The following is a 26,211-nucleotide window of genomic DNA, read 5'->3' as shown; positions in this document are numbered from 1 at the left end:
GTTTATTTTTTTGTTGACTAAAGAACAAATATGTTAGCTTACTGGTTTAATTTATGATGCATCATTATTATTATTATTATTTTTTGGTTCTCAGTACTATGCAGAATTTAACGTATTTTATAAATGATATACAAATGGTAGCTAAGAAACAGAAAAGAAAGATAACTTTTTCAAAATCACACAGCTTGCAGTAAATTATTGTACATGTTTGAAAAGCATATTAACTATTGTAACGAACCATGTAGGTTAGAAGTAAAATGTGAGATTGGTTATTTGAGGAAGCTCAAGAGATAATTGGCCTCCCTAGATAATCATGATTTATTCTGAGGATGCATACAGAGCACGTATTTTGCTTCAGCATTTATAAGGGTTAATGTAATCTTTCATTTTTAGGGAATATATTACCTGAGATCCTCAACTAGAAGCACTAGAACTTCCTTCAATATTCTTTTTCTGTTTTGTTTTGTCTTACAAAATTGTCACTGAATTAGTTACTGAATTTGTTCCAAAAAAATATTGTCACTAAAATACGTGCATAAAACTAATAATGCCTGTGATTCTTAAGTTAATTCGTTAAAACTATCAAAAATTTGTAGTGCTACAAAAACCTGGAGTGTGACTGATGCATGGAAAAATTAAATAATAAATAATTCTGTCACAAATTTATTTAGAAGTAGCTTTTATGAAATGTATGTTTCTTTAATAATTTTATTTAGGAAATGCTTTTTTTTTTGGGGTCTGGTCATTCTATAGCTTTTTTAAGATTTTTTTTTTTAAATTGTAAAACTGAGATGCTATTGAAATTTGTCGAAACCTAAAATTCAGCTTTTAAATAGGGCCATGTTTGATTTTTTTTCCCCTTTGTTGTTGGGGCGTTCTCACCTAATAGTGTAACAACTTTTATCCCTCAAACTTCACTACTTTTTAGTAAGCTGTGGAGTTGAATTCTTTCCTCAGTGGTTTTAGGATACACACAAACTTGCTCATCTACCTCCAACCCACAAAACATACATCCGTCTCCCATGGTTTACATTTTTCCATAGCATTCATTGTCAACTAACATGCTACATATTTTGCTTATTTCTCATAGTCTTGTCCATCAGGGCCTAGAAGACAGCAAGCTCCGTGCAGGTGGTGATTTTATCTGCTGGGTTCAGCATCATCATCATTGGTAATGATGTCTAGAACATGGTGGGATGTTCAAGGAATATTTATTGAAAGGAGGAATGAAATGCATCTGGACTTTTGCCCTTGCTCACCTTCCATCAGGCTAGTTTCCTTCTGACTTCACCATACCTGGTTCTTCTCATCTCAGTTCCTAGCATTACATCCTCAGAAATGCACTTCCTATTGGCCCTATATAACTATGTTCCCTCCTGTCCATTATCCCATTTCTCCCCTAAATCTTAACACTAACTGAAAATTATGTACTTCCTTTTTGGTTGTTGTTCTGGCTCTCCCTCTCTACAATGGAAGGTTCATGATAAAATGAACTTAATTTAACTCATTAACCACTATATACTCAACTCCAAACATTTGACTCAATCAATATGGTTCCAAATCAATTTGAATAAATCAGAGAAGTTGGTGCAGATATCACCTATGGATGATTTACTATATAACCTGGGTTGTGGTAGAATTTTAGAATAATTTCCTATGGAATGGAAAATGCTAGTAACAAATAAACTGGTTACCATGATGATCATAAAACTCAGTTTTGGGAAACTTAATTTTCCTTTAAAATGATGCTTGATCTGAAAGTCTTATCTTTGTGGTGCACCCTGGCATAATGAGCTCTCTTTACGAGATCTTATTGCTCTTGTCTTTTCATCACAGTTCAGCCTGGTATAAATCTGTTTTCTGCTTGTCTTGAAGAGCATCTACCCTGTTTTGGAGAAGGGTATAGCCCTCATTTGGACTGATTGAAAATTTCCCCTTCCATTGACCAGGAGGAACTATGATCTGATTGAGAAAGTAGAGTCTCATCACTAAAGGATACATTCCATTGAGTGATGACTTCCCTCTGTTGGTGAAATAATACAGATGCAGCTTAGTCATAAAAATTGAAGCAATAGAGCAGAGTAGAAAGTCAAGAGCAATGAAAGCACAGCTCTTGTGGGTAAGAGACCACCATGACGGCATCCTCTGCTGAAATCTCAGCGTCTCTCAGGCTGAGATCCAGGTGTAGGCAGGGGCGCGATCTGATTTGAAGCTTTGAGATGTTTTCCAAGCTCAGGGGAATTGTTGGCAGAGTTCATTTCTTGGTGTCTCTCTGCCTGCAGCCTGTGTTTCTTGCTAGTCATTGGCCATGTTTCAGCGTTAGCTCCTGAATGTGCCCCTTAGGCACTTGCCAGGGGGCTCCCACACTCCCAATTTTACTTCTTCAAGGCCAGGAACAATTTATCTGAATTACTTGTTTTTTTTTTGTTTTTTTTTTTTTAACGACTCACATAATTAGGTCTGACCCCTCAACTCAAATTTCCCTTTTGGTTCAGTCAACTTCAAGTCACGAGAGCCCTTTGTTATATTTGCATATTTTGTTTTTCCATCAAACTTGAATTCCTGGGGTGATATCTGAGGCCATTCACATGCAGCTCACAGAGTCAAGGGAAGAGAATTATAAGGGGCAGAAATCTTGGGGACATCTTGGAATTCTATGAAAGCTGCTGTTTTGCTAATTCCTCCAAATAGATCTACAGCTTCATTTCCACAAAATGTTATCTGGACCCGTGTTAAAATCCTGAAAAATACAAGGGAGCCATTGTTTTCCATTTTATGCCACAATCGCATATTCCTCCTTGAAATGAAAAAAAAAAAAAAAAAAAAACATTTACCATTTAATATTGTATGTAGTTTTCCATGAGCTGGATCTTAGGAAAGTAAAAGCAGAGAAAGTGTCTAAAAATAAATATGCAAATATGTTTGCCCAATTCCTCCTTTATACCCTGAAAAGCAATGAAATATACTATATTTTGCTTCTCCATAGTCACTGATTTTTTGTTGTTGTTGTTGTTTGTGTTTTGTTTTGTTTTTTGTTTGTTTGTTTGTTTGTTTGTTTTTACCATACTGCTCCCTATAATGCCAATTGTTCCTTGGAAATTTTGGTCTTACTAACTTTCCTTTCTTGAAACAGCCTTAGGAACAGTGAGTTACTCAATTAAATTCTTTTTAATCAATCATTTTCTTACTTTTCTGGAAAGGTTCATGAAATCCAATGGGCCCCAAGCAATGTTATAAAGGTTTCTATTTATTGTGCAAGAGCTAAATTAGCTCAACTTCACGATAATGGAATTCTGTCATAGAATATGATTAATTTTCTAGGAATAAAAAATAATCTTGTTTATTCTATACCTATCTCAAATATTAGAGTTTTTGTTGGTTGTAAGGTTAGATGAGTTTTATTCTTCAGCACCCCTATCCTCAAACCCCAAATGTAGAGGGTAGTTAACCAGATTGTTTGGATAAAGTCAACTAGAGAGAGGTCAGTGTTGATTCTGTTTGCTGTTTCTGAGCTACTCAGTTTTATAAAATGGCATTGCCCAGGGGTCAGGGTCATCAAGAAGTAAGGCCACGTAAGATGTCATTGTGGCATTTCTCTTAGAGTTTTCTCCAATTCTTTGATCACTGCACATTACAAGTTTCCAGTCTCAAAATAATCTATATGCACAAAGAGTCTCATCTCACTCCCTGACCACCAAATATTTGCCTGCTATGAAATGTCAGAAATTCTTAAAAGGCATAGACTATGCCTGATAATATTCTGACATGAGGAAAAAGACAAAGTGTGGAAAAGTTTCAGAATTCTCCTTCTGTTTCTGGACCTGAAATGGACTTTGAAGTGGGAATCAGTCGGTCAGGTGGGTGTGGCATGTTGATCAAGGAGGTGAATGAAATGTAGGTCTTGTCTAGAAAGATTCCCCTAATCATGCAAATAAGCAGGAGCGTGTTAATGTCTAGGGGAAACCAGGGAGGGAATAAGGAAGCAATTGGTATCAGCTCCTATCGGCTAAGACAGAAGTTAACTTTGGGCTACAAAAAGGAGTAAATATAAGCCAGGCCAGCTCAATTAGCTTTCTAGGCAAAAGGACCCAAGGTGATAGAATCAAAATAGTCTTACATGAGAAGATGGGGGTCAAAAAAAAAAAAAAAAAGAAAAATGAAAAGAAAGGAGGAGAGGAGAAAAGGGGATGATGATGATGATAGAGGGTCACTAAGATGGAAAATTATATTGCTTAGCATACATGGAGTATTTAGAGCTTACCAAAACTCTTGATGTTATTTATATTTTTGTTCACATAAGCAATAGCTATAATATCAAGCATGTCATGTCATGCATGTCATTCTTTACTGTTATTGGCTTAAAGATAAATTGAAATTCCTAACAGGAAAGTGATGGAAATGGAAGAAATCAACATATTGATGTAATAGGTCAATGGTGCGAGGCAAATAACTAAAGATATGGAAAGTAAAAAAACATTGAGCCCAAAGCAGATAAAAAAGCACGAATAAAAATTTGATGAATTAGATAAAATAAGGGAATAATTACAGGGATAATACATATAGATTTCCCCTGAATGAAAATTATTATGGACAAAACCTAAACGCCACATCTAGGAGGTATTACTGTTTGCTCTAAAAAGCTCTGTGGAAGAGTGAGAGGATCTCACAGTGGTTTTTTTCTTTTTTTTTTTTTAATTTCCTTTTTTCATCCTCAGAGAAAATGCATAAAACAATACTCTTGTCCTTAAGAGAGAAATATGCCTCCTTTATTTCCCCCAGGTGTGCTGCGGCAAAAAACCAGATGTTTTGACAAAGCAATTAGCAAGTCATTGGAGTCACACCAGAGGGAATTAATTTAGAAAACAGAAACTTTTAAAGGTCCCTGAAAATCTCTCTGTTAATGTTAATTGCGGGTTGTGTTAGTTTTTCATAGGTGGTTAGAAGTCAGGCCGTTGACCTTATAGTTTATATAAAACACCACAGCAGCACCATATTTCCAGAATATAATATTTTCAGTTATCGGGACCATGAAACTACTAGTCAGCATAAAAGTGAAAAGAAGTAGTAGTAAAATAATAGAGAATCGGTGACTTCATGGATGAATGACTTCCAAATACTATGTTTCACAATTTCCTTTAAGTGGATCCCATATGCTCAAGGTAAAACATTGGTAAAATATCCTGGAGATGAAGCTGCAATGCTTACTAGTTACATACACATTGTTGAAAACGCCAAAGACGGAACCACTTTGTATAATTACTACCGTGTATGTTTTAAAGCTTGACGTGGTTCTTTTTTATTGAAAAGACTCAAACACTCAAAAGTGTCTAATAAAAAATGATATCATTGTCAAAATAAGAAGAAGGACCAAGAAAAAAAAAATATTTTGTTTTACCCAACTTGTAACTGGAACGTAGACCCTGTTAACTCCAATTTCAATTTCGTGGTGTTAATCACAGCTTGGTTCCACTAGATGTCAGCATGGTATAAGACTGGAAAATGCTGCCCTTAAAATCTCTTTGGCAGCTTTAACTGCTCAGATAAAATGAGTGAGCCCTACGTAAGCATGTGTGCGCGCATTCCTGCCCTTTTAATACAGGCCTCTGATCATCCTGACAGGTTACCTAGACTATCCCATGAATGGGTCCCTCTGAGAAGGTTTCTTCACCTGCTAATTAAACATTTTGACACCCCTACAAAATTGATACAGACTTGCCAATGCTCTGAAACCCTGGGCCCCATCTTCCTACCTTCTGTGTGAGTACACCTCTTCATTTTTGATTTGTCCTCGTTTCAGCCATTAGATTTTGAAACCAAGAAGCATATACTTTTAAAGTGGAAGCCTCCAACCTTCACCTTGACCACAGATTTCACTCAGCCGGACCTTTTAAAGACACAGCCACGGTGAAGATCAGCGTGCTGGACGTGGAGGAGCCACCAGTCTTCAGCAAGCCACTCTACACCATGGAGGTTTATGAAGACACTCCAGTTGGGACCATCATTGGTGCTGTCACTGCACAAGACCTAGATGTGGGCAGCAGTGCTGTGAGGTGAGCAAAGGAAATATTTTATGTTCTGTGAGTCAGAGAAAGCAAAAAAAAAAAAAAAAAAAAACAAACAAAACGAAAAACGCTCTACCCAAACCTGGATGAATTGATTCAGTCTGGTGATGGGAGACTTGAAAGCGTGATAATACTGGATGAAAAGCTATGGGATTTAAACAAAAACATCTGCTGTCAGTCCCTGCGACCGGCTTTAGTAGCGCTGTGATGTTGGACGTGTCGCTCAAGCGAAACAATCTTAACTTTTTAATCCGTGATTAAATCTATGTTTAATCTGCGATTTCCCATGATTAATGATACTACGCTACTTTCACAGGGCCTCGAATAGAGTAGACATGTAATACATTTTTCAATCCCTCCGAAATCTCTCTCACTAAAAGTTAGTGTTTGAGAAAGATGGTTTTGCCATTTGGAACTTGCAGCTCATTGTTTTCACTGGCAGTTGTGTCCACTGATAAAAGCAGGTAGTGCCAGTCCTAGGGTAAGACGGATTATGGAATTGCTCAAAGCCCAGACTTTACAAAGAGCTCCTATTGATATAAGGACATAAGGGTATAAGGAAGGGTACTGTGTAGGGAGGCCACACAGCTGCCAACAGAGTCAAGAATATAATCTGTCTCTCTTCCCACCCCAAACCCATACATTCCATTTGTACTACTACTGAAATAGGGTGGGATTTCCCCCCTTCTCCCACTTATACATTGATCTTGCAATGTATTTGTTTTAAAGATTTTGTTTGTTTGTTTGTTTGTTTATTTATTTATTTATTTATTTAGAAGAGAGAGAGAGAAAGGGAATGATAGGAGGAGCCTAGGGAGAAAGACAAGCAGATTCCGTGCTGAGTGTGGAGCCCAACAAGAGGCTTGATCTCAGAACCCTGAGGTCACCATCTCAGCCAGAATCAACGGTCAGAAGCTTAACCAACTGAGCCATCCAGGTGCCCCAGATCCTGCCACATATTTTGAGACTTGCTGTTGATTCAACTATGCTTCTTCTGTATGGTTAAATTCCGTACTAGCTGTCCACGTCCAGCATATATATAGGTACGAGGCTGAAAAGAGAGACACACAGAGAGAGAGATTGATTGAAACGGGAGAGACAGAGAGAAATATGTGATTTGTTCTGAATCTTCCACCGCAGTGCGGTTGAACCTTCATAAACAAAACCAGACCAAAGAAAAGTAGGCTTTTAATGCAAAAACATTTTTGACATAGGGAAAATATATAGACACGTATCTCATAAGATTTTATGCCACGGGGCAATAATAACAATTTAAAAAGGTTGAATAATTTAAATAATAAATCATTCAGTGGTTACCTCAACATATTCATAGCATATAGGAAAAATCCTAGGGCAGGGCAGGAGAGCATGCAAGGTCTGCTCTTTGTATTCACCTGAATCCATCTCCCAAAGTCCATCTGGGTAATCCCCTTCTTGAAACATCTCGGTGGTCAAGAGAGAACTCTAAAAAAGCACATTTGTCTTGGGAAAGAGAAGCAAAAAGGCAATTAATGAGTGTCCCTACAGGTCAGGTCGAAGGCTGGCGAATTTACTCATTGGATTCAAGTTGTTGGTCTCTATGTCCACATTACAACATGATATCCTTTCGGTTTAATTCCAGAAAACTATATTTATTACCAATCTTTGTAGGGGCATTCTCAAGAAATCAGCTCCATTGGTAGTTATTATATATTAACCCGTTATCATTCATCAATCCTATACTTGAGGCCCTGGGTGTGCTGCTGATAATCGTGAAAGTGGAAAATGCCTGGTGAGGAGATTTACAGGTAATTTCAAGAGTATAAACAGTTACAGAAGAAATATGGAGGGCTGTAAAGAAAGTAATAAGAAGGTAAATAAATATGGATTGAAACTCTCTATAGTTCAATAAATGAGAATTTTGGAACACAGTGAAATACGATACCTAGAGAACATGCTAAGTTGTTTAATTTACTGTGCATTCAACTTTGAAGACTGAGAGAAGCATGATAGAGTCAAAATATTAATAAAATGTGATTTTAATGCAATACATAAAAAAAATAATTCAGGGAGTTTATTAGTAAAACTACCACCTGGTGAAGGTAAGGTGAGGGTTACAGACTTCCAGATATAACATCATGTCTAGAGTGAAGACCCTCGTGTGAGGAATAAAGGAAGCCTGTGTCCTAGAGACACTCTTGAACTACAGGACTGATTTTTGGGGGTGGTGAGGGAGGTGGCATTACTGTCACAGCAGCTCGTGTCTAACAAGAGCTACTTTATGTGGAATAAAGTAACATCCCCAGTCTTACTTCTAATGGATAGCAGCCTGACTCACCAAAGCTGTAGACACAGACGGATCTAATTGATCCCCGGGAGGGGTTGTCAAAAGACAGAGCTGCTTTTGAATCAGCATGAAAGCTGTCTTACTTCCATGTCCTTGGAGTAAACAATAAGCTTGAATCATGTCAGTTGAGGAAACATGGGGTATGAATTACCTTTTTTTTTTTTTTTTGGTTTGAAAACATGTTTGTTCACTTAAGAATGATAGTAAAACTATGTTGTGAAAAATAAGCATCAAAAAGTGAAATTACTCGACATGTTCAGGTACGCTCTCTGCTTGGTTTTCTTTTGCTTAACTGTCTTTTCGCAGGGCTGCTGTGCGAGGTAGTAATGTAGGGCTCTGTTCTGCCATCCCAGTGGGTATTTTATTAATATTATTATTTTATCATCACTGAGCCACAGCAAAGAAGCAGAGTGCAATGGCATTCAGCAAAGACTGAAGCAAGTTGGAAGAAAGATTCCGTGACAAGTGATGACTCCTCATGCAGTTGACCTTTGAACGGTGTGGGAGTCAGGGGCGCTGGCCCTCTGCAGTGGAAAATCCCCATATAATGTGACCCTCCCCCGAATCTTACTACTAAGAGCCTACTGTTGACCAGAAGCCTAATGGATAATGAAAACAGCCGTTGGACACGTATTTTGTATGGTAGATGTACTATAAGCTGTAGTCTTACAAGAAGGTAAGCCAGAGAAATAAAAAATGTTATGAGGAGAATCCTAAGGAAGATAAAATAAATTTATAATACTGTACTGTATCGAAGAAGACCCACGTGTAAGTGGGCCTGCATAGTTCCAACCTGTGCTGTTCGCACAGAGGATTTTTAGAGTGGTGAGAATACCCTGTGTGATGTTACAATGAACTGAGATGTTGGGTGAGTTGGGTGAGTAGACAAATAAGCTATGGTACATCCAGGCAAGACCGTATTTAGCACCTCAAGAACAGTGACCTAGGGACGCCTGGGGGCTCAGGGGTTGCACATCTGCTTTTGGCTCAGGTCGTGATCCCGGGGTCCTGGGATCGAGTCCCACATCAGACTCCCCACAGGGAGCCTGCTTCTCCCTCTGCCTGTGTCTCTGCCTCCCTCTCTGTGTCTCTCATGATTAAATAAATACAATATTTTAAAAAAATGTAAATAAAAAGAAGTGACCTAGTAAGCCATGAGAAGATATGTATGTTATTTATGTAGGTTTATGTTACTATGTATGCTACATAGGAGAAAGATGCCATTCTGGAGTGTTTACAGGCTGTAGGACTCCAACCATATGACATTCTGGAGAAGTTAAACTAGGGAGCCAGTAAATAGATCGGTGGCTTCCAGAGCTTGGCAGGGGTGAGGGTGGGGGAAAGATGAAAGAGCACAGAGGATTTTAAGTGTTGCCTTTCTTTAATATTGTCAGCTACAGGGTGGATCCTGTTGTGAGGAAGAGATTCTGATGGGTGAGTGACTTGAGAAGATCATGTCTGACCCTTGTATATATGCTCAATTATCTCATTGGGAGGAGCTTCTTCTGAGTTTCTGGCTAATGGTACCCAGAGATCAAGGAGAGATTGCAGATAGGCAAATCCAGTCATTGATAAACATACACGATTCAGATACGGCATTAAGTGGTATTTGGCTCAGAACTGGCCTTAGGCAATCTGGAATGAGATTCACTGAACTCAACTTTTCTCTTTACCTTTGTTCACACAATTCTATTCCCTCCATTCCCTCTACAGTTTCTCACCTTCTGTTTCATCGCCTCCATCCTAGACTTGTGCCATCTTAGGTGGCAAAGCCATAGGTATACTTGTCACCTATTCTAACTCACTCCTTCCTCCAAATATTGTGTTTTTCTTATCTTTTATATTCACTAAGACATCAGCCATATTGAAGCTCTATCACTTTTGCTTATTTGAATGAATACGTATTCACTTTTTGACCACCGTCCCCAAAATGCAGAAAATGAAAAGATACTTGAGAGTTGGGGATATTTCCTTTTCTCTCACATTCTACATGCAGAGTTTAATTTTATTTTAATGTTCTCTTGGTATATTTATCCTAATATAGAATGAAATATAGAATGTATATATATCTGCACATTTGTATTTTTTTCAAATTGACCATAAGCAGATCTGTGTTATGAATATAATAGGTTTTGGGTGCCTGTGTGGGTCAATTGGTTTAGTGACTGACTTTTGATTTCAGCTCAGGTCATGATTTCAGGGTCCTGGGATTGAGGTCCAGTCAGGTTCTGTACTCAGTGGGGAGTCTGCTCAAGCATTCCCTCCCTTCCTCTCCTTCTTCCCCTCTCCCCTCTATTTCTCTCTCTCTGAAATATATATATATTTGTTCTTTTTGTTTTTAAAGGTTTGAAGACCTGGGTATTTAGGGCTTAATCTATGCTATCTTAGTACAATACAGTCAAGAGTATACTTTCTCTCTCTCTCTCTCTTTTTTTTTTTTTTTAGTAAATGGTTTCTCAGTTCCATAACTTCTATAAATGGAAATAATGGAAGCTAACTGTCATCAGTACATTTGCAGGTAGACGTTATACAAAACTCAACTTTGCACAAATAATTCTCTTGAGGATCCTAAACATATCACAGTAATAGTAAAAAAAAAAAAAAAAATAGGGCCAACTCCCCAGGTATAAATGCATTAGGCTGCTACTGTAATGTCTAAACTCCACACTTCCCTTTTACTTGATCCCTAAGTTTCTCTGAAATAATCCATATACTATCAGGTTCCATCTGCTTGTCCTCCCCATGTCTACCATTTGTACACAGTATCTCTATTTTTTTTTCATTTAATATGGTTTGTATGGTTCATGCCATTATTTCCCCTGCATCCTTCAAATGATCTAAATGTTGACTGTATATCTTTTAGTGGTGCTTAGTCCTAGGTATTGTTAATAGTTGATTGACTTCACTTAGAATTAATAAAGTAATTAGTGAAAGATAGTTTCTGATAAAGAGACTACCACACTATTTCTTTTTCTTAAAGTGATCTTTAAAAAAAAGCATTGAGAGTAGAGTTCAGGTTCTCATTTTGTGTAGCTCTAATCACTCTTTCGTATTCTAGTTTTTATTATTTAGCAGAGAGCAAACTAATTTTATATTACGGCCTGTTTTCTTAGAAAATACTGAAGATTCAGATAGCAATGGGGAGAAAACATTTTATCCATAAGGTCATATAAAATATTCATTAAGATAAAACAGTTAATCCTTTTTGAGTACTGCTTACCTTACTTATCTCTTTCCTTTAGCATTTGTAATGTGAATTTTAATATATACATTTGCAAAAGACACATCTGATAAAGGACTTTTCTCCCAAACATACAAGAATTCTTTAAAGTCAGGATGAAGGAGATGAAATAGAGGGTGAGAAACTATTTTAATTGAAGGTAATGGAATTACGTGGACAAAGGTAAAGAGAAAAATTGAGTTTTAGTGACTTTCCCTTTAGATTTCTTAATGCTAGTTTTAAGTTGTGCAACTTATCAGTGACTTGATTTGTATGTCTGTAATCTCTCCTTGATCTGCTTGGGTAGCCATTAGTCAGAAACTCCTCAGAAGGTCCCCTCGGTGAGACAGTTGAGTATATATTATCTTCAGACATGCTCTTATCCAATTATCCATCCATCAGAATCTTCCATTTACAACGGGATCTGTTCCGTAGCTGACAATATTAAAGAAACACGGCACCTTTCTTAGCAGTACCTGCTTATTTTGATTGCAATGGAAATGAAGGAAGGATTTCCTCTAAATTTACACCAATGGAATGATTAAGAATAGTTCATTTGAGATGTTGTTGGTCGAGAACTTAACTTGCTATGAAGAATGAGAAGATCCTTTGTGAATAAACTCGTTTTGCTTTTTTTCCTCAAATGGCCGATCCATTGACAATCTGTAAAAAAGGAGCAACTGCAAAGAACATGTACCAAATGGACAAGTGTTTATTTGCTTTTGTGGCAATTAACTGTCAACATATAGGTGACGTCATAATAACTAATTTGTTCCTGGCTTTGAGCTGAGCACTTCGGTCAGATTTGTTTCAGTGTCACAACTGACATCATTTTACAGAGGGAGAAACTGAAGTTCAGGAAGATCCAATTATGTCTTTAGTCAGACTGAGAATAGGATTTAACCATAAGCAATCAGATTCTAAAAGTCAAACTAATTGCTCCATGAGTTCTTTTGTTTTTACTTACATTTTGTTTATGCATTACCAGATATTTGAATTTTTTTTTAAGATTTTTTTTTTAATTCATGAGAGACACACACACAGAGAGAAAGGCAGAGACACAGGCAGAGGGAGAAGCAGGCTCCATGCAGGGTGCCTGATGTGGGATTTGATCCTGGGACTCCAGGATCACGCCCTGGGCCGAAGCAGGTGCTAAACTGCTGAGCCACCCAGGGATCCCCCAAGTTCTTTAGTGTAATTGAGATACTCACCCAAGTTTTTGAGTTGCTTTTTAATTTTAAGATTGTTGAAAATATAATTAAATTTCAGAGTTTTCAGTAGCTTGTTAAGCAAAATTGATAGAAAGTCAAAACAAGTCAGTAAAAATGTACCATATTTAATTCCTTAAAATATATAATTGTGGACCTTATTATATACTTGAAAGTATTCTGAACATTTTACATGTTTCCCTGATTTCAACCTTCCAACAACTTTAACTAAATCTGAAAACTGTTTAATTGAACTATGACATTTCTCAGGCTGGGAAAACAAAACCAAATTATACAGTTTTATTAACATTTTTGGGGGTATGTATTGAAATAAAATCTTATTATTTGAGACTCAGTAGCCTTTATTGTCCTGGACAGCCACAAAGTTCTTATAAAGTTTAGAAATAACTGAAGATTTATTGATAAAATTCAGTGGATCTGTGATACAGACTTACAGGTCTAATTTTTATTTGGAATGGATCTTGACATCAATGATGAGCCTTTATTTTCATTTTTATTTTTTTTTTGAGCTTTTATTTTTAAACAAATTTCATATCATTCTAGTTATTTGCTGAAGGAAATCTCAATGGCTAAGTGTCCACATAGCTAGGATGATAAAGTATTTTGAAGGCTTCCTATTGTTTCATGTTAAGTCCTCAAAATGACAAAACATCCAAGTTATATAAAGAATTATAAAATTATATATATATATAAATTATATATAAAGAATTATATTCTTTATTGCTTACTTTTTTTTTAAATTAACTTTTATTGGTGTTTAATTTACCAACATACAGAAAAACACCCAGTGCTCATCCCGTCAAGTGTCCACCTCAGTGCCCGTCACCCATTCCCCTCCAACACCCGCCCTCCTCCCCTTCCACCACCCCTAGTTCGTTTCCCCGAGTTAGGAGTCTTTATGTTCTGTCTCCCTTCCTGATATTTCCCAACATTTCTTTTCCCTTCCTTTATATTCCCTTTCACTATTATTCATATTCCCCAAATGAATGAGAACATACACTGTTTGTCCTTCTCCGATTGACTTATTTCACTCAGCATAATACCCTCCAGTTCCATCCACGTTGAAGCAAATGGTGGGTATTTGTCGTTTCTAATTGCTGAGTAATATTCCATTGTATACATAAACCACATCTTCTTTATCCATCATCTTTCGATGGACACCGAGGCTCCTTCCACAGTTTGGCTATTGTGGCCATTGCTGATAGAAACATCGGGGTGCAGGTGTCCCGACGTTTCATTGCATCTGAATCAGTGCAATTGCTGGGTCGTAGGGCAGGTCTATTTTTAACTCTTTGAGGAACCTCCACACAGTTTTCCAGAGTGGCTGCACCAGTTCACATTCCCACCAACAGTGTAAGAGGGTTCCCTTTTCTCTGCATCCTCTCCAACATTTGTTGTTTCCTGCCTTGTTAATTTTCCCCATTCTCACTGGTGTGAGGTGGTATCTCATTGTGGTTTTGATTTGTATTTCCCTGATGGCAAGTGATGCAGAGCATTTTCTCATGTGCATGTTGGCCATGTCCATGTCTTCCTCTGTGAGATTTCTCTTCATGTCTTTTGCCCATTTCATGATTGGATTGTTTGTTTCTTTGGTGTTGAGTTTAATAAGTTCTTTATAGATTTTGGAAACTAGCCCTTTATCTGATATGTCATTTGCAAATATCTTCTCCCATTCTGTAGGTTGTCTTTTAGTTTTGTTGACTGTATCCTTTGCTGTTATTGCTTACTTTTTGAGTTTACCTTTTGCTGGTTCCAGTTCTTTGCTTTAACTGAAATGCAGAGGAGTACCCCATTGAAGTTAAACACATTTCATAGCCCATTCGCTTCTATGATTTCTTTAATTGATTTGGAAAATAGCTGTTCCTCACCTTTATTTGAAATTTCATATTATTTTGATTTTTCAAAAAGATCAGTTACTTTAAATATATCATAGATATGAAACCCTCTCTTTACAAAATATTATAAGACTATTCGATGACTTGGGGCACCTGGGTAGCGCTGTCGGACACTGTTTTCAGCTCAGGTCATGATCTCAGAGTTGTGAGATCGAGCCCTATGTTGGGTTCCATGCTCAGCACAGAGTCTGCTTAAGACTTTCCCTCTGCCCCCCCACCCTACCCCAGCTTGCACACTCACCCTCTCTCTCAAATAAATGAATCAATCTTAAAAAAAAAAGAAGAGTATTTGATGAGTTAGAAGGAAATTTTCGGAGTGTAAATGAGCCAAAGAGTAAACAAACTGCGAGGGAGATAGGAAGCTCAGTTATTAGAAAGAGAGGGAAATAGGGCCACCTGGGTAGCTCAGTGGTTGAGCACCTGCCTTCAGCTCAGGTTGTGATCCTGGGGTCCTGGGATCGAGTCCCACATCAGTCTTCCTGCGGGGAGCCTGCTTCTCCTTCTGCCTGTGTCTCTGCCTCTCTCTGTCTCTCATGACTCAATAAATAAAAATCTTAATTTTTTTTTTTTTACAAAGAAAGAGAAATAAAAGCTGTTTTCTAATGTGATGCCTATATTTGGGTCTTAAATGGTAAATGACTCTAGTTAAAATGGTACCTTTCTTCAAAGACATTTGGCCACAGCTAGTAGGGAGAGTGAATAAATCCAACTGTGACCTCAAACAAAAGGCATTTGATTCAGTTCACAGGAGTAGTTATGTTGCTCGTACCTGAAAAATACTTCAGAATTAACATGCTTGAATAATCAAAGATACAGAATAAATAATTCTGTGCTTGAAACATGATCAGGCCATGATTAACAACAACAGGTGGAGGTTCTTATGAAATAATACAATTCATACATAAAGTACAAAATGCTAGGAACAGAACAACAAACTTGGTGAAGAATCCTTCCTACTCTATAGAAACTTTCTGTGTCATCAACAAAAGAAAATACAATTATTTTGCTATTCTAATTTGAGAGAGACTGTAAATGCCAATTAAAACCTATAAATAAGATAAAAGAAGTAAGAAGATAGAATTTTGTAACAAGGAAGCAAGAAAACTGCCTGCAGGGATTTGGCAGAAACACGAGCGAAGCTGTGATCACATTATTTGCTTATTTAGTCGTGTGGTACTGTCCTAGGTTATAACACATGAGAAAACTGAGACTACCTGTTTAATATTGAAGCTCTTAACTTTGGAACCCAAATTAGATCAATATTTGCCTAAACTTGACTTTCTTCCCACTACAGCAGGCTGCTTCGGAGTCTCTGAGAAGTAAACCAAAGTCTGGCTATGAAACTTTGGGGGAAGATAGAGTTGGCATCCAGGTATATAAAAGGATATAAAGTCAGAAGGTCATATATGGCTATTTAAAAATGACTTTATAAATGAGAAAATTTGGGGGAGCCTGGGTGGCTCAGTCATTTGAGCATCTGGCTTCCGCTCAGGTCACGATCTCGGGTCATGGGCTGGAGCCACCTTTGCAGCTCTGAGCTCAGTGGAGTCTGCTCCTCCCTCTCCCTCTCTCTCTGCCCCACCCCTGCTCATGCTCTCTTTGTCTCTCTCTTGAAGAAATAAATAGAATCATTTTTTCTAAAAACAGAAAATCTTAAGTAACCTGGAGGGAAATAAAAGTACAGCTACTATAATTTTAATGAACTGTAGATTATGGTGTATTTACCTTTCTTTAAAGATGTGTTTTAATCATATTATGATTGAATATGGAAATCGAAATTTTTTTCCATTTTTTCCCAAATGGGAAATTTGAAGACAAAAGGGTTATGCCTTTTTTCAATCATTATAATTTTATAAAATGTTTAGTTTCACTTCAAATAAACAAGTGAAACTTTCTAAACTACCTAAGATATTACTTTTAATCTTACTAAGAGGAAAGTTAGAATGAGGAGGAGGATCAGGACAAAAAAAAAAAAAAAAACGAGAGGAACTAATAGGAAACTAGCAACTACTATTTAGAATTTTGAGACAAATGTTGAGATTTCTAAGAAAAAATGTAATTTTGATTCTTGATGAAGCAATTATAATCTACGTGTTGCTGTATGTGGCTTAGGTTCTCAATAAAATGTTTATGGAAATAAATTTAAATGAATTTACTTTCATTTAATTATCTTTCCCAAGACGACAAATTTAAAGAACAAAACGACAACAAAAAACAACCAGTGACTAAGAGAAGAGAGAGGGAAGGAATTTTGATTATTTCACATTAACAAAAGAAAATTTCCTACCTTGACCTGAATCATTACTCCCCCGTCTTTATTGCTTAAGGAAGGAGATGTAATACTTTTAGAGTAACTCGGTACCATCAAGTACTTTTTATAAAATGTGTTTGAGAATTTAGCTTTTCCATTAACTGTGAGAAAGTTATTAGGCAAATTAAAAGACACAATTTTAAGGAGAATGCTTACCTAATGAAGAGAAGAAAACTTTTTAAGGCATTTCCGAAAACTCATTTGCAGAAAAGTAATAAAATTGTACTCTGTCAAGTGGTCTGCACAGATTAGGTTAATGCTTTAATTTTTTTTTTATTTCTATTCAATTGTTAAAACAGGTTTCTTAGCAACAGTGGCTGCATACTCACATGAACTATACATGTTTCATTAAATATAGATCATAAACACCTTTTTAAAAAATTTAAATCTCACCTACTTGCCGAGGAAGGGTAAGATGATTCAAATTCTGTATTTCAGAGTTTTGCCCATTTACACTGGTGAGTGAGGCAAATTAGACCGTCCATATTTTGCTGTTGTGATTAATCAAAATTAAAATATCACCGTACGCTTAGATTGGCTGGGGACTGTGGCAAACCTGAAGCCAACGCGTCAGCTACGCTCTGGGAGGGTCCACCTCTGGAAGATGATCTAGACATTTTAGCACAGGGGTCATGTCTTCTCTGAAAACGTCTAGGAAATATAGGAGCAGTTCCATTTTCAGTTGCATTGATGGTCATTTCTTTATTGCTATATTGGGCAAAACATCACAGTTTAAAGCGGAGCTGGGGACCCCTGGTGGCTCAGTGGTTGAGTGTCTGCCTTCAGCTCAGGGCGTGACCCTGAGGTCCTGGGTTCAAGTCCCGCATCGGGCTCCCTACAGGGACAAAGCCTCTCCCTCTGCCTGTGTTGCTGCCTCTCTCTCTGTGTCTCTCAGGAATAAACAAATAAAATCTTAAAAAAAAAAAAAATTCTCATAATGATCACATCCAGAGAAGGGAGTTGCCAAAGCATCAGGAGGTGGTAGAGCTCAAGGTAAGATGCCAGATCATAGTGAGTGAGGGACAAACAAAAACATTGTTGCGTGAAATAGGGCCCAGCTGTTTGTGGTGTGGGTTTTAGGGGTTTGTGTGGGAGCTTGCAGTCCAGGTATCTTAACGTGGCTATTTTGAAGCACGTGGATTGACTGACTTCACAGTGAAGCACCAGACCCCTTTGTGTGGCCTGAGGATTTAGAGAGGTCGCTGTCCTCATGTCGTCTGCTTGTGTTGACCTCACTGTGATTCCCAGGCTAGAGTAAATGTATTGCTAAATGTATTGCTCATTGAGCCTTTTGGGAAACAGAGTCCTTTCACATAAAATGTTCTATTTAAAACTGGTAAGACTGAATGATGATAATTATATGGGAAACATCAACGACCTAGTTCAAGTATCAGCTCTATAACTTTCCAACTATGTGAACTGAGGCAGATTCCTGAACGTTTCTACGCTTCCGTTTTCTCACAGGTAAAATGGGGAGATGAAAAATACATATTTTTTGGGCTTTGGTGGGGCTTTAATAAGGTAATCCATGTAAGCACGTAGAACAGTGTCCGTCCGGTACATGCTAAGATTTCAAAATGTTTATTATTATGATGGAAAATGTGTGTTGGAAAAAGATTTTTTTCCACTCTATCTACTACGTAAAGATTTATACAAATTCAATTTTTTAAATTAATTTTCTTGGGTTATTTTAGTCCAGGTTTTTTTCCACTCTATCTACTACATAAAGATTTATACAAATTCAATTTTTTTAAATTAATTTTCTTGGCTTATTTTAGTTTAGTCCAGCCACTTCACATAAAGAAGGTAACATCTATTACTATCAAAAGGGTTCCCTAATAAAGAGGATAAAGAGGCAATATTAGCCCACTTCACTATTTTGTTGTTGTTATTTAGAAAGTTGTCCGATACACAGAGTAATAAAACAACCGTGGCTCTTCTCTATATGTTTGAGGGAAATACTTCTGTACAATTGCCACATTGTCGATTGCAAAATTGCCCCTTAGTTTTCATAATATGATTTTTATTTTTTTTCCTCTCTATGGAAAGAAACATTCGACCTGTGTTCTGGCCTGAGTTCTTGGTGACTGTCTCCAGATGTCCCCCCCCTCCCCTCCAACCGCCCTTCCCACAGCCACCACCAAGGAATCTTTTACTGCTTGGAAAAGTTTTAATATTCAGGAGGTTAAGGAAACCCATGGTCAGCTTTAGAATTTTAGTCTCTGCTGAGCTTTCAAGGTGTCAAGACCCTGAAATAATATGAACAGCAGGAGTACTAAATCTTTCATTATTCCCAGTTTCCCCTTGAGCATACTGACTTTGCAATAAAGAAGCTGTCATTTCCACCCTTCTTTATTGCCAGGTGGGTAAGAGCTACAGGGAGAGAACTAAGGAGCTGTGTCAGGTGAGCCCGACTGCCACTATGATCCGTGTGTAATCATTGCACATTTGCATCTCCTCCTTTTACGCACAGGTACTTCATAGATTGGAAGAGTGATGGGGACAGCTACTTTACAATCGACGGGACTGAAGGAACCATCGCCACTAATGAACTCCTAGACAGAGAAAGCACCGCGCAGTATAATTTCTCCATAATTGCGAGTAAAGTTAGTAAGTATGGTGTGGGCAGGATCAATGTTACCCTGCGGGCCCGTGGATTGGACACTCGTGAACGAGTCCCTGCTGAGGGGTTTTTCCGTTTTGGCCTGACAGCTGAGTGGTCTCCTGGGGGAACTCAGAAACCTGTTCCTTCTCCTCGCAGCCGCAGTCCAGGGGAATGGTGACAGCTGCCAGGGACCCTGTGTGCAGGCCCGCGTGATGGCTAGCAGGGCAGGTCTCGGGGCCACCTCACCCTTGCCACGCGGTGCCCCCAAGTATGCACCGCCTCCCAGCTCCTCTTGCACGCCCGCAGCCCTGTGTGTGTGACACTGGGGCTTCAGAGGCCGCCGGGAGGGACTGATGCTTGCACAAAACCGCTCATTCTGAAATGTTCTCTGAAACGAATGAGAGTATTTTAAAGATCGCCCCTCTTCCCTCTCTCTCCTTTGCTTCGAATGTAATTTGAATGTTTTGCTCTTTATCTTTTTTTATTTTTTTATTTTTTTCATGAATGCCACTGCAGAGTATACAGGAGCTTTAAGTGCTGCTCCTTAAGGAGCCGCTCAGAATCGATAGGATTGTTAGGACTGATCCCTTGTGTTGATTTCTGCTTGGTCCAGAAGAGAATCCTCTAGACGGAGAGTGACATAGGCCTTACATGTTCGGAGGGACAATCGGGGATACTATCAGTTTCCTAAGGTGACAGATTCGGGGGAGAATGGTGACATTTGGTCATCAGCCTGGTTCTTTGCACAACGAAGTGCATCTCCCCATCCATCTGCTGACGGTCTCTTGCGAAATCCCTTCTGAGTATTTTTCCTTTTGTTTCCTTCTCATTTTATTTTGTTCATCTGGTACAAACACTCTGGCAGCTAATTTCGTGTTTCCACGTAGGGAAGAGCTAAGTGTGAGTGTATCTGTTGAAGGGTTTTGTTCAGTCTCAACCGACTGGGATGTAAATATGAAACAGTTTTGTTTATCTTCAACAATTGCTTCCAAACATGAATAGCCAAACGCCTATTCCCAGGTCTTAATGATCTCTTCAGCTGATTTCATTGCTTTTTGGTTATTCTAAGGGTAGGACAACATAAAAGAACTTGCAGCTTCCACGTTGTTTATTGGAGCCCTGACCTCTCATGTGAGTAAAGTGACCGCCCTGCGGCTTCCATACTAGAGAGGTGACACACTGATGGTTGTGGTCACGTTGACCATCCCAGCTCAGCTCGGCCTTCCTGGCACACCTGCCATGTGTGCGCGGAACTGTCTTGGAAGCCCTAGGCCAGGCCATTTGCTGGCTTAATACCACCATGTGGCCTCCACCAATGCCACATGAAATGGAACGTACACCCAGAGCAATCCTGCCCACATGCTTGACTCACGACATCGTGAGAAAGACTAAAGTAGTCATTAGTCCAAGCAATTTTGAGGTCATTTGTTGTGTTACGCAGCAGTAGATGACTGCAAAACTCAATGACACTGTAAGCTGGAACTGTGACCCCTCACTTGTGGGGGTACAGATTCTCCAGCCAGTTAGAATGGAAGAGACAAGTGGGAAATGCAAATACGTCAGTCTCTCTTAATCTGCCCCCATGTACTACTCCGTTCCTTGCCATTGCTTCTAAGGCTAAAGTGGACTGGCAGTAAAGGCAGTTGCCCAAACACTGTCTTCTCAAGTGATCTTTGAGTTATTTGATGTGGGGGCCTCTGGGTATCCCACCTGCATGGGAACTGGATACGGGTACCAAAGCGGTAGACCTTCCAACTTCTTAACCCCAGGATCCCCTCATATAGAGGACAGTCTTCCTGGGTGAGTGTGTAGCAGGATTTCTCAGTTTTAGCTCCTGTTGTGCCCCTTGACCCTGAGGAAATTCACACGTCCTTGTCCCACTGAACAGATACTTCACAGGTTGCTCTTCTCCTCAGTGGTTTCTCTGTCTTGCCATAACCTTCCAAATCTGCCCTCTGTGCTCACTTAGGCTCTGAGAGAAGATCATCCAGTCAGCTGCCTAAGCAGATACGTCATCAGGAGAACAGAATGCCAGTCTCGCCTTCTTGGAGGACATCTGTTTTCTTTATGGCATTTTCCTGGTCTCCTTTCACACTTGGCATCTCTCCCCCCTTCTGCACCGCTTCTTATTACAATTATATTTGTTGCTCTTTATTCCTTTCGTGTCAACTTTCAATTATTTCACTCATCCTGAATGTTGGGGAATAGCTTAGCCACCGTATTGTAATTAGAAAATAAACTTTGCTTTTCTAAGATCTTTGGCAACTGTGGTGAAAATAAATTAAGTTATAGAATATAAGACCTCCTTGAACCATTCACTCTAATGACCTGTACATAGCAAATGACAACTAAGCAGAGGGTAGTCTCTTCAAATAACATATTTGTCACAGACATATTGATCATAATAAAAGAAATTATTAAAAAAACTATCTAATCTTACCTAAGCCTATTCATGCATGCACAAAAAAAAACTGCATATTTTTTTGAAATAGGAATAGGAGGCTTCCATATCTTAACTCAAGATGAAAGTCTGCAGACATCCATTAGTCACCTGTAGCTCTGGAAGATCTCCTTCTCCCCAATAGTTATGTAGACCACACAAACCAGCATCACGGTGTGAGGGTACGTGCATTAGCTACTCTGATCCCTCCAATAAGATACTTGCACTTCAACCACTTAGAAAATGGAAGGAGGGTATGGACTTTCGCAGTGGAAGCAAGTGTCACTGATCCTAAATTTTAGACTTTTCATGTTTAGAAAAATCTATTTTTTAAGCTATCAATATGATTAGGACACATGCTGGCTCTAGTGTTTATGTAAATGCAAACTAGGAAACCCTAGCATGTGGATTCTCCTTAGTTATGTTGACTCTCACTGGGAAATGTGCAGAACTGGGGCTTAGACACATAATTCACATGTGTATATATTCATATATACATATATATACACACACCTATATATATATACACATACCATAAATAAAAAATCCATATATATAAAACCTTATCCATATGTATGTATGTACATATCCATATATATAAAATCTTATACAATGTAAGAGTGATGTCAAGTTAGCATTTCTAAAATAGGTACCCGTGTTCTGTTCCAGTGCCTATGAAAAGACCATTGTGTAGATTTTAGGGCCCCAAGGATGTCTGCTGAGGTAAATGCTACTTATCCATGTGAAAAATAAATAGGCTGAACACATACCACATGGTAATTAAAGATTTACAATAAGAATGGCTTATTGTAGGGTTTATTTTGCTTGAATTCACAGAGTTTAAAAGTAAACTCTATTCATATTCTAATGCACAAGGCTGTTTTCATTGATCAAACTAGCCAGCTGAGCAGGAAACTATCATCATGGCGAATGACTGAGAAATAGTTTACACTTGTGCTGCCAAGGAGGAAAAATTATGTAAGTATACCTTATTGCAGATTGAGCTAGCATGTGTTTTGGCCTGACCTTAAATAAAAAATCACAGGCAAATGAAATGTTACAATGATCGAGCAACTTCCAATTAATTAAAAAGTAGTCATTAATCAGTGTTGCTGTAGTTGGAGATCCAAATAGTTTTATTAGATTCCTAATAATTCTTTTATGCATTACTGCTTTGCTCTTTTTATGATACTAATCTTGAGAACTTTAAAAGAGATGGAAGCTCCAAAAATTCACTTCATTCAAATTATTAGAAACCTTCAATACATAAATGTTTCCAGTATTTTTGGGCATTATTGTAACAAATATCATTAGGCAAAGATAATTAAAATGATCTAAATTAAAGCTCTAGAGCATATTTTATATAATAATAATTATTTTCTTGGTCAATTGTTATCCAGATAGCAATGGATTATTTGCACTTTTTGTGAAACAGGTCAAAAATCAGTGAACTGACACCCTCACTGCTATCTTTGGGGAAAATTTCCATGTAAATATATCATTATGACTTGGGATTAAATTATTGGTTGATTATTTTTTGAAGTTATTTGGTCTGTTGAGCTATTTTGTTATAACTCCTTTTTACTCCAACATAATGCAAATGACATCATTTTCATATGTGCAGAAAAATTAAACTCTGACATTACTGTCCATAATTCAGGCTAAACACAAATTCATACATTTGTTTTCATAAGTTTATATAGAATATCATCTATGTGCAAAACACAATATGTTGTGAGTTATGAGAAAAAAATGAGACCGAAGTCCATGCTTAAGGATAATAAGGTTTAGGAGTAGTTCGAAATTGCCCAAAATAGAGAATTTTGGTGAGCTATAACTATGCAAATTATGCTTAATTCTAGAGACTTCGGATTCAAGGGTATTCTTATTCAAACTCCAGGGGGAAGTTGCAAAAAGTTATAAATTACCGGAGTGTGGTCATTAAGTGATAAAGGGTTTAAACACCAGAAAATAGATTTTGTTGTAGAATTTACTGAAGAATTTCACCTGCCCGCGTGCCACATAGTTAGCTGTGAAATGATGCTCTGAGACCAAATGAGAAGTACCTCATTTTTCTGAAATAACAGTAATAATAATAATAAAATAAAATAAACAATTCTACTAGCTTCATATACATTAAATCAAGATGAGTGTTATGGTCTACACAGTGAGTGTGAGGAAATAGAAGCTCAGAGGTATTTGGTTTGTATCCCGTGTCACACCAGCAGTGCTGACCAAGTGAAGATGGGAGTCCTGGGCTCTCATACTCTGAAACAGGAGGTCACGGGGACATTGATCACTTGCCTAAGCTTGTTAGATATATTTTAAGTAAGTTATTAGTTGAGCTAGCCAAGGTGGTTTTCATATGCATAGATAATTAGAGTACAAAAGAGTAAAAACTTATACATTTTCAATGTGCATAAATTCAAATTGAAATTTTTATTGGTCTTGACATCTATCTATCTATCATCTATCATCTGTCTATGTTTGAATGCTTATGTATTACAATTCTGTAGTGAATTTGCATGTTTCAGAGATTTGATTGTACTGACTTACATCTATTAACTACTTGTATAAAATCCCCTTTTTTTTTTATCAAATCAATGATGGATTTTATTTGCTCTCCAAATACTAATTTAATTTTGCTGTGATTAAAGGAAGTCAGTTGAGAAGGATTTTTAAAGTTATAGAGAGTTTAATGTAAAGTTTTGAAATGGAATCTACAGTCTTTTTAAAATTATTATTATTATTATTATTATTATTATTATTATTTGGCATCTATAGTCTTATTGACCATGAGTGAATTCAAGGAAAGTATGAGGAATATCATGGTGCCAGTGGTCCACAAAGTTTTCTGTTTTATCAGCTGTATTATACCCACCATAGCTTCTCAGTTTAGTCTGTTTTTGAAAGAATATCTACTCATTGATAATATTCAGTTTTCTAGAATACACTAGGCTCTGTGTTAAACCCTAGAGGTTTTAAGATGAATATGAAGTAGTTCCTGCTCTAAAAGAATTCAGAATATCTAAGGCTTTCTGTTATTGCAAATATTTAAAATTAATGATAGATTTCATCTAGTATTTTCATTGGGGAAAAAATTGATTGGCGGTATTTTTAAAGGTTCTTTTTTCTTCAGAGATCAGTTTTTGTCACCAGCAGCATAGAAAGTAATATTTGACTTTAGCATAGGTATATATGAATAATTTAAATCCTCTTTATGGATTGCTCGGTCTAGATATAGATCATACCACTGTAATTGAACAGAGCTATTATTAGAGATGGTTCATCTTAACTTGTAATTTCAAAGTGAATTGATTTAAAGGGAAAGGAGAAAGAAAGCTTGTATTACTTATTCAGTGTATCTTGCACTCTTCGCACTATAATTCATTTTTTTGTCATAAAAAACTAAGATTTCACTCTTGAAGTTATTGTAGTTGCAATTTAGTACATACTCACAAAATTGAATTTTTAACACTGATAGTTATTCAAAAGCAGACGTCATCTTTAAATAAGGAAGCCTAATAGCTCCAGCATATTTTAACATACCCTAGTATGTGTTTGTTAGTGCTTTACAGTTTTCAAAACATTTTCAATTACATTTCTCATTGGTTCTTGGAACTCTTCTATTATCTGGCCAGCATTTATTGAATATTTAATACATCATTTAAAAAAATCTTACCACTTGGATTGGAATGCCTGGATGGCTCAGTGGTTGAGTGGCTGCCTTCGGCTCAGGGCATGATCCTGGCGCCCCTGGATTGAGTCCTATATTGGGCTCCCCACAGGGCACTTGCTTCTTCCTTTGCCTATGTCTCTGCCTCTCTCTGTGTCTCTCACAAATAAGTAAATAAAATCTTAAAAAAAAAAAAAAAACCCTACCTCTTTGACACTTGAATGTAAGCTAGACTTTCTCAAGCATGGTGGCCTTGATAGGAGCAGAGACATTAATCTTTAAAGTAAGTGATCATCACGTACACGGGCAGATCTCAGGTGGTATGGCTTCTTATTGGATGAGTTGATATAAATCATGGAGCAGTGACAAACATAGGAAGAAGACTTGGATTCTAGCCTTGGGTCTGACAAAAAAAAAATGTAGGGCAAGATTATATCAGTTTTCTCA

The 26,211-nt window shown here is 37.6% G+C and overlaps 1 protein-coding gene across 1 annotated transcript in view; it reads left to right on the top strand.

Annotated features, from left to right (window-relative positions):
• CDH12 (cadherin 12) overlaps nucleotides 1-26,211 on the top strand; it is a 505,536-nt gene that overhangs the window by 460,306 nt on the left and 19,019 nt on the right. The window contains 3 exon segments of the mRNA XM_041747195.1: nucleotides 5,798-5,819; nucleotides 5,822-6,050; nucleotides 19,517-19,653. Coding sequence (XP_041603129.1) covers nucleotides 5,798-5,819; nucleotides 5,822-6,050; nucleotides 19,517-19,653 — 388 coding nt within the window.

This window comes from Vulpes lagopus, chromosome 3 (assembly GCF_018345385.1).
Source record: "Vulpes lagopus strain Blue_001 chromosome 3, ASM1834538v1, whole genome shotgun sequence".
Taxonomy (NCBI): Eukaryota; Metazoa; Chordata; class Mammalia; order Carnivora; family Canidae; genus Vulpes; species Vulpes lagopus.
This window is presented reverse-complemented; position numbering and strand designations above follow the sequence as displayed.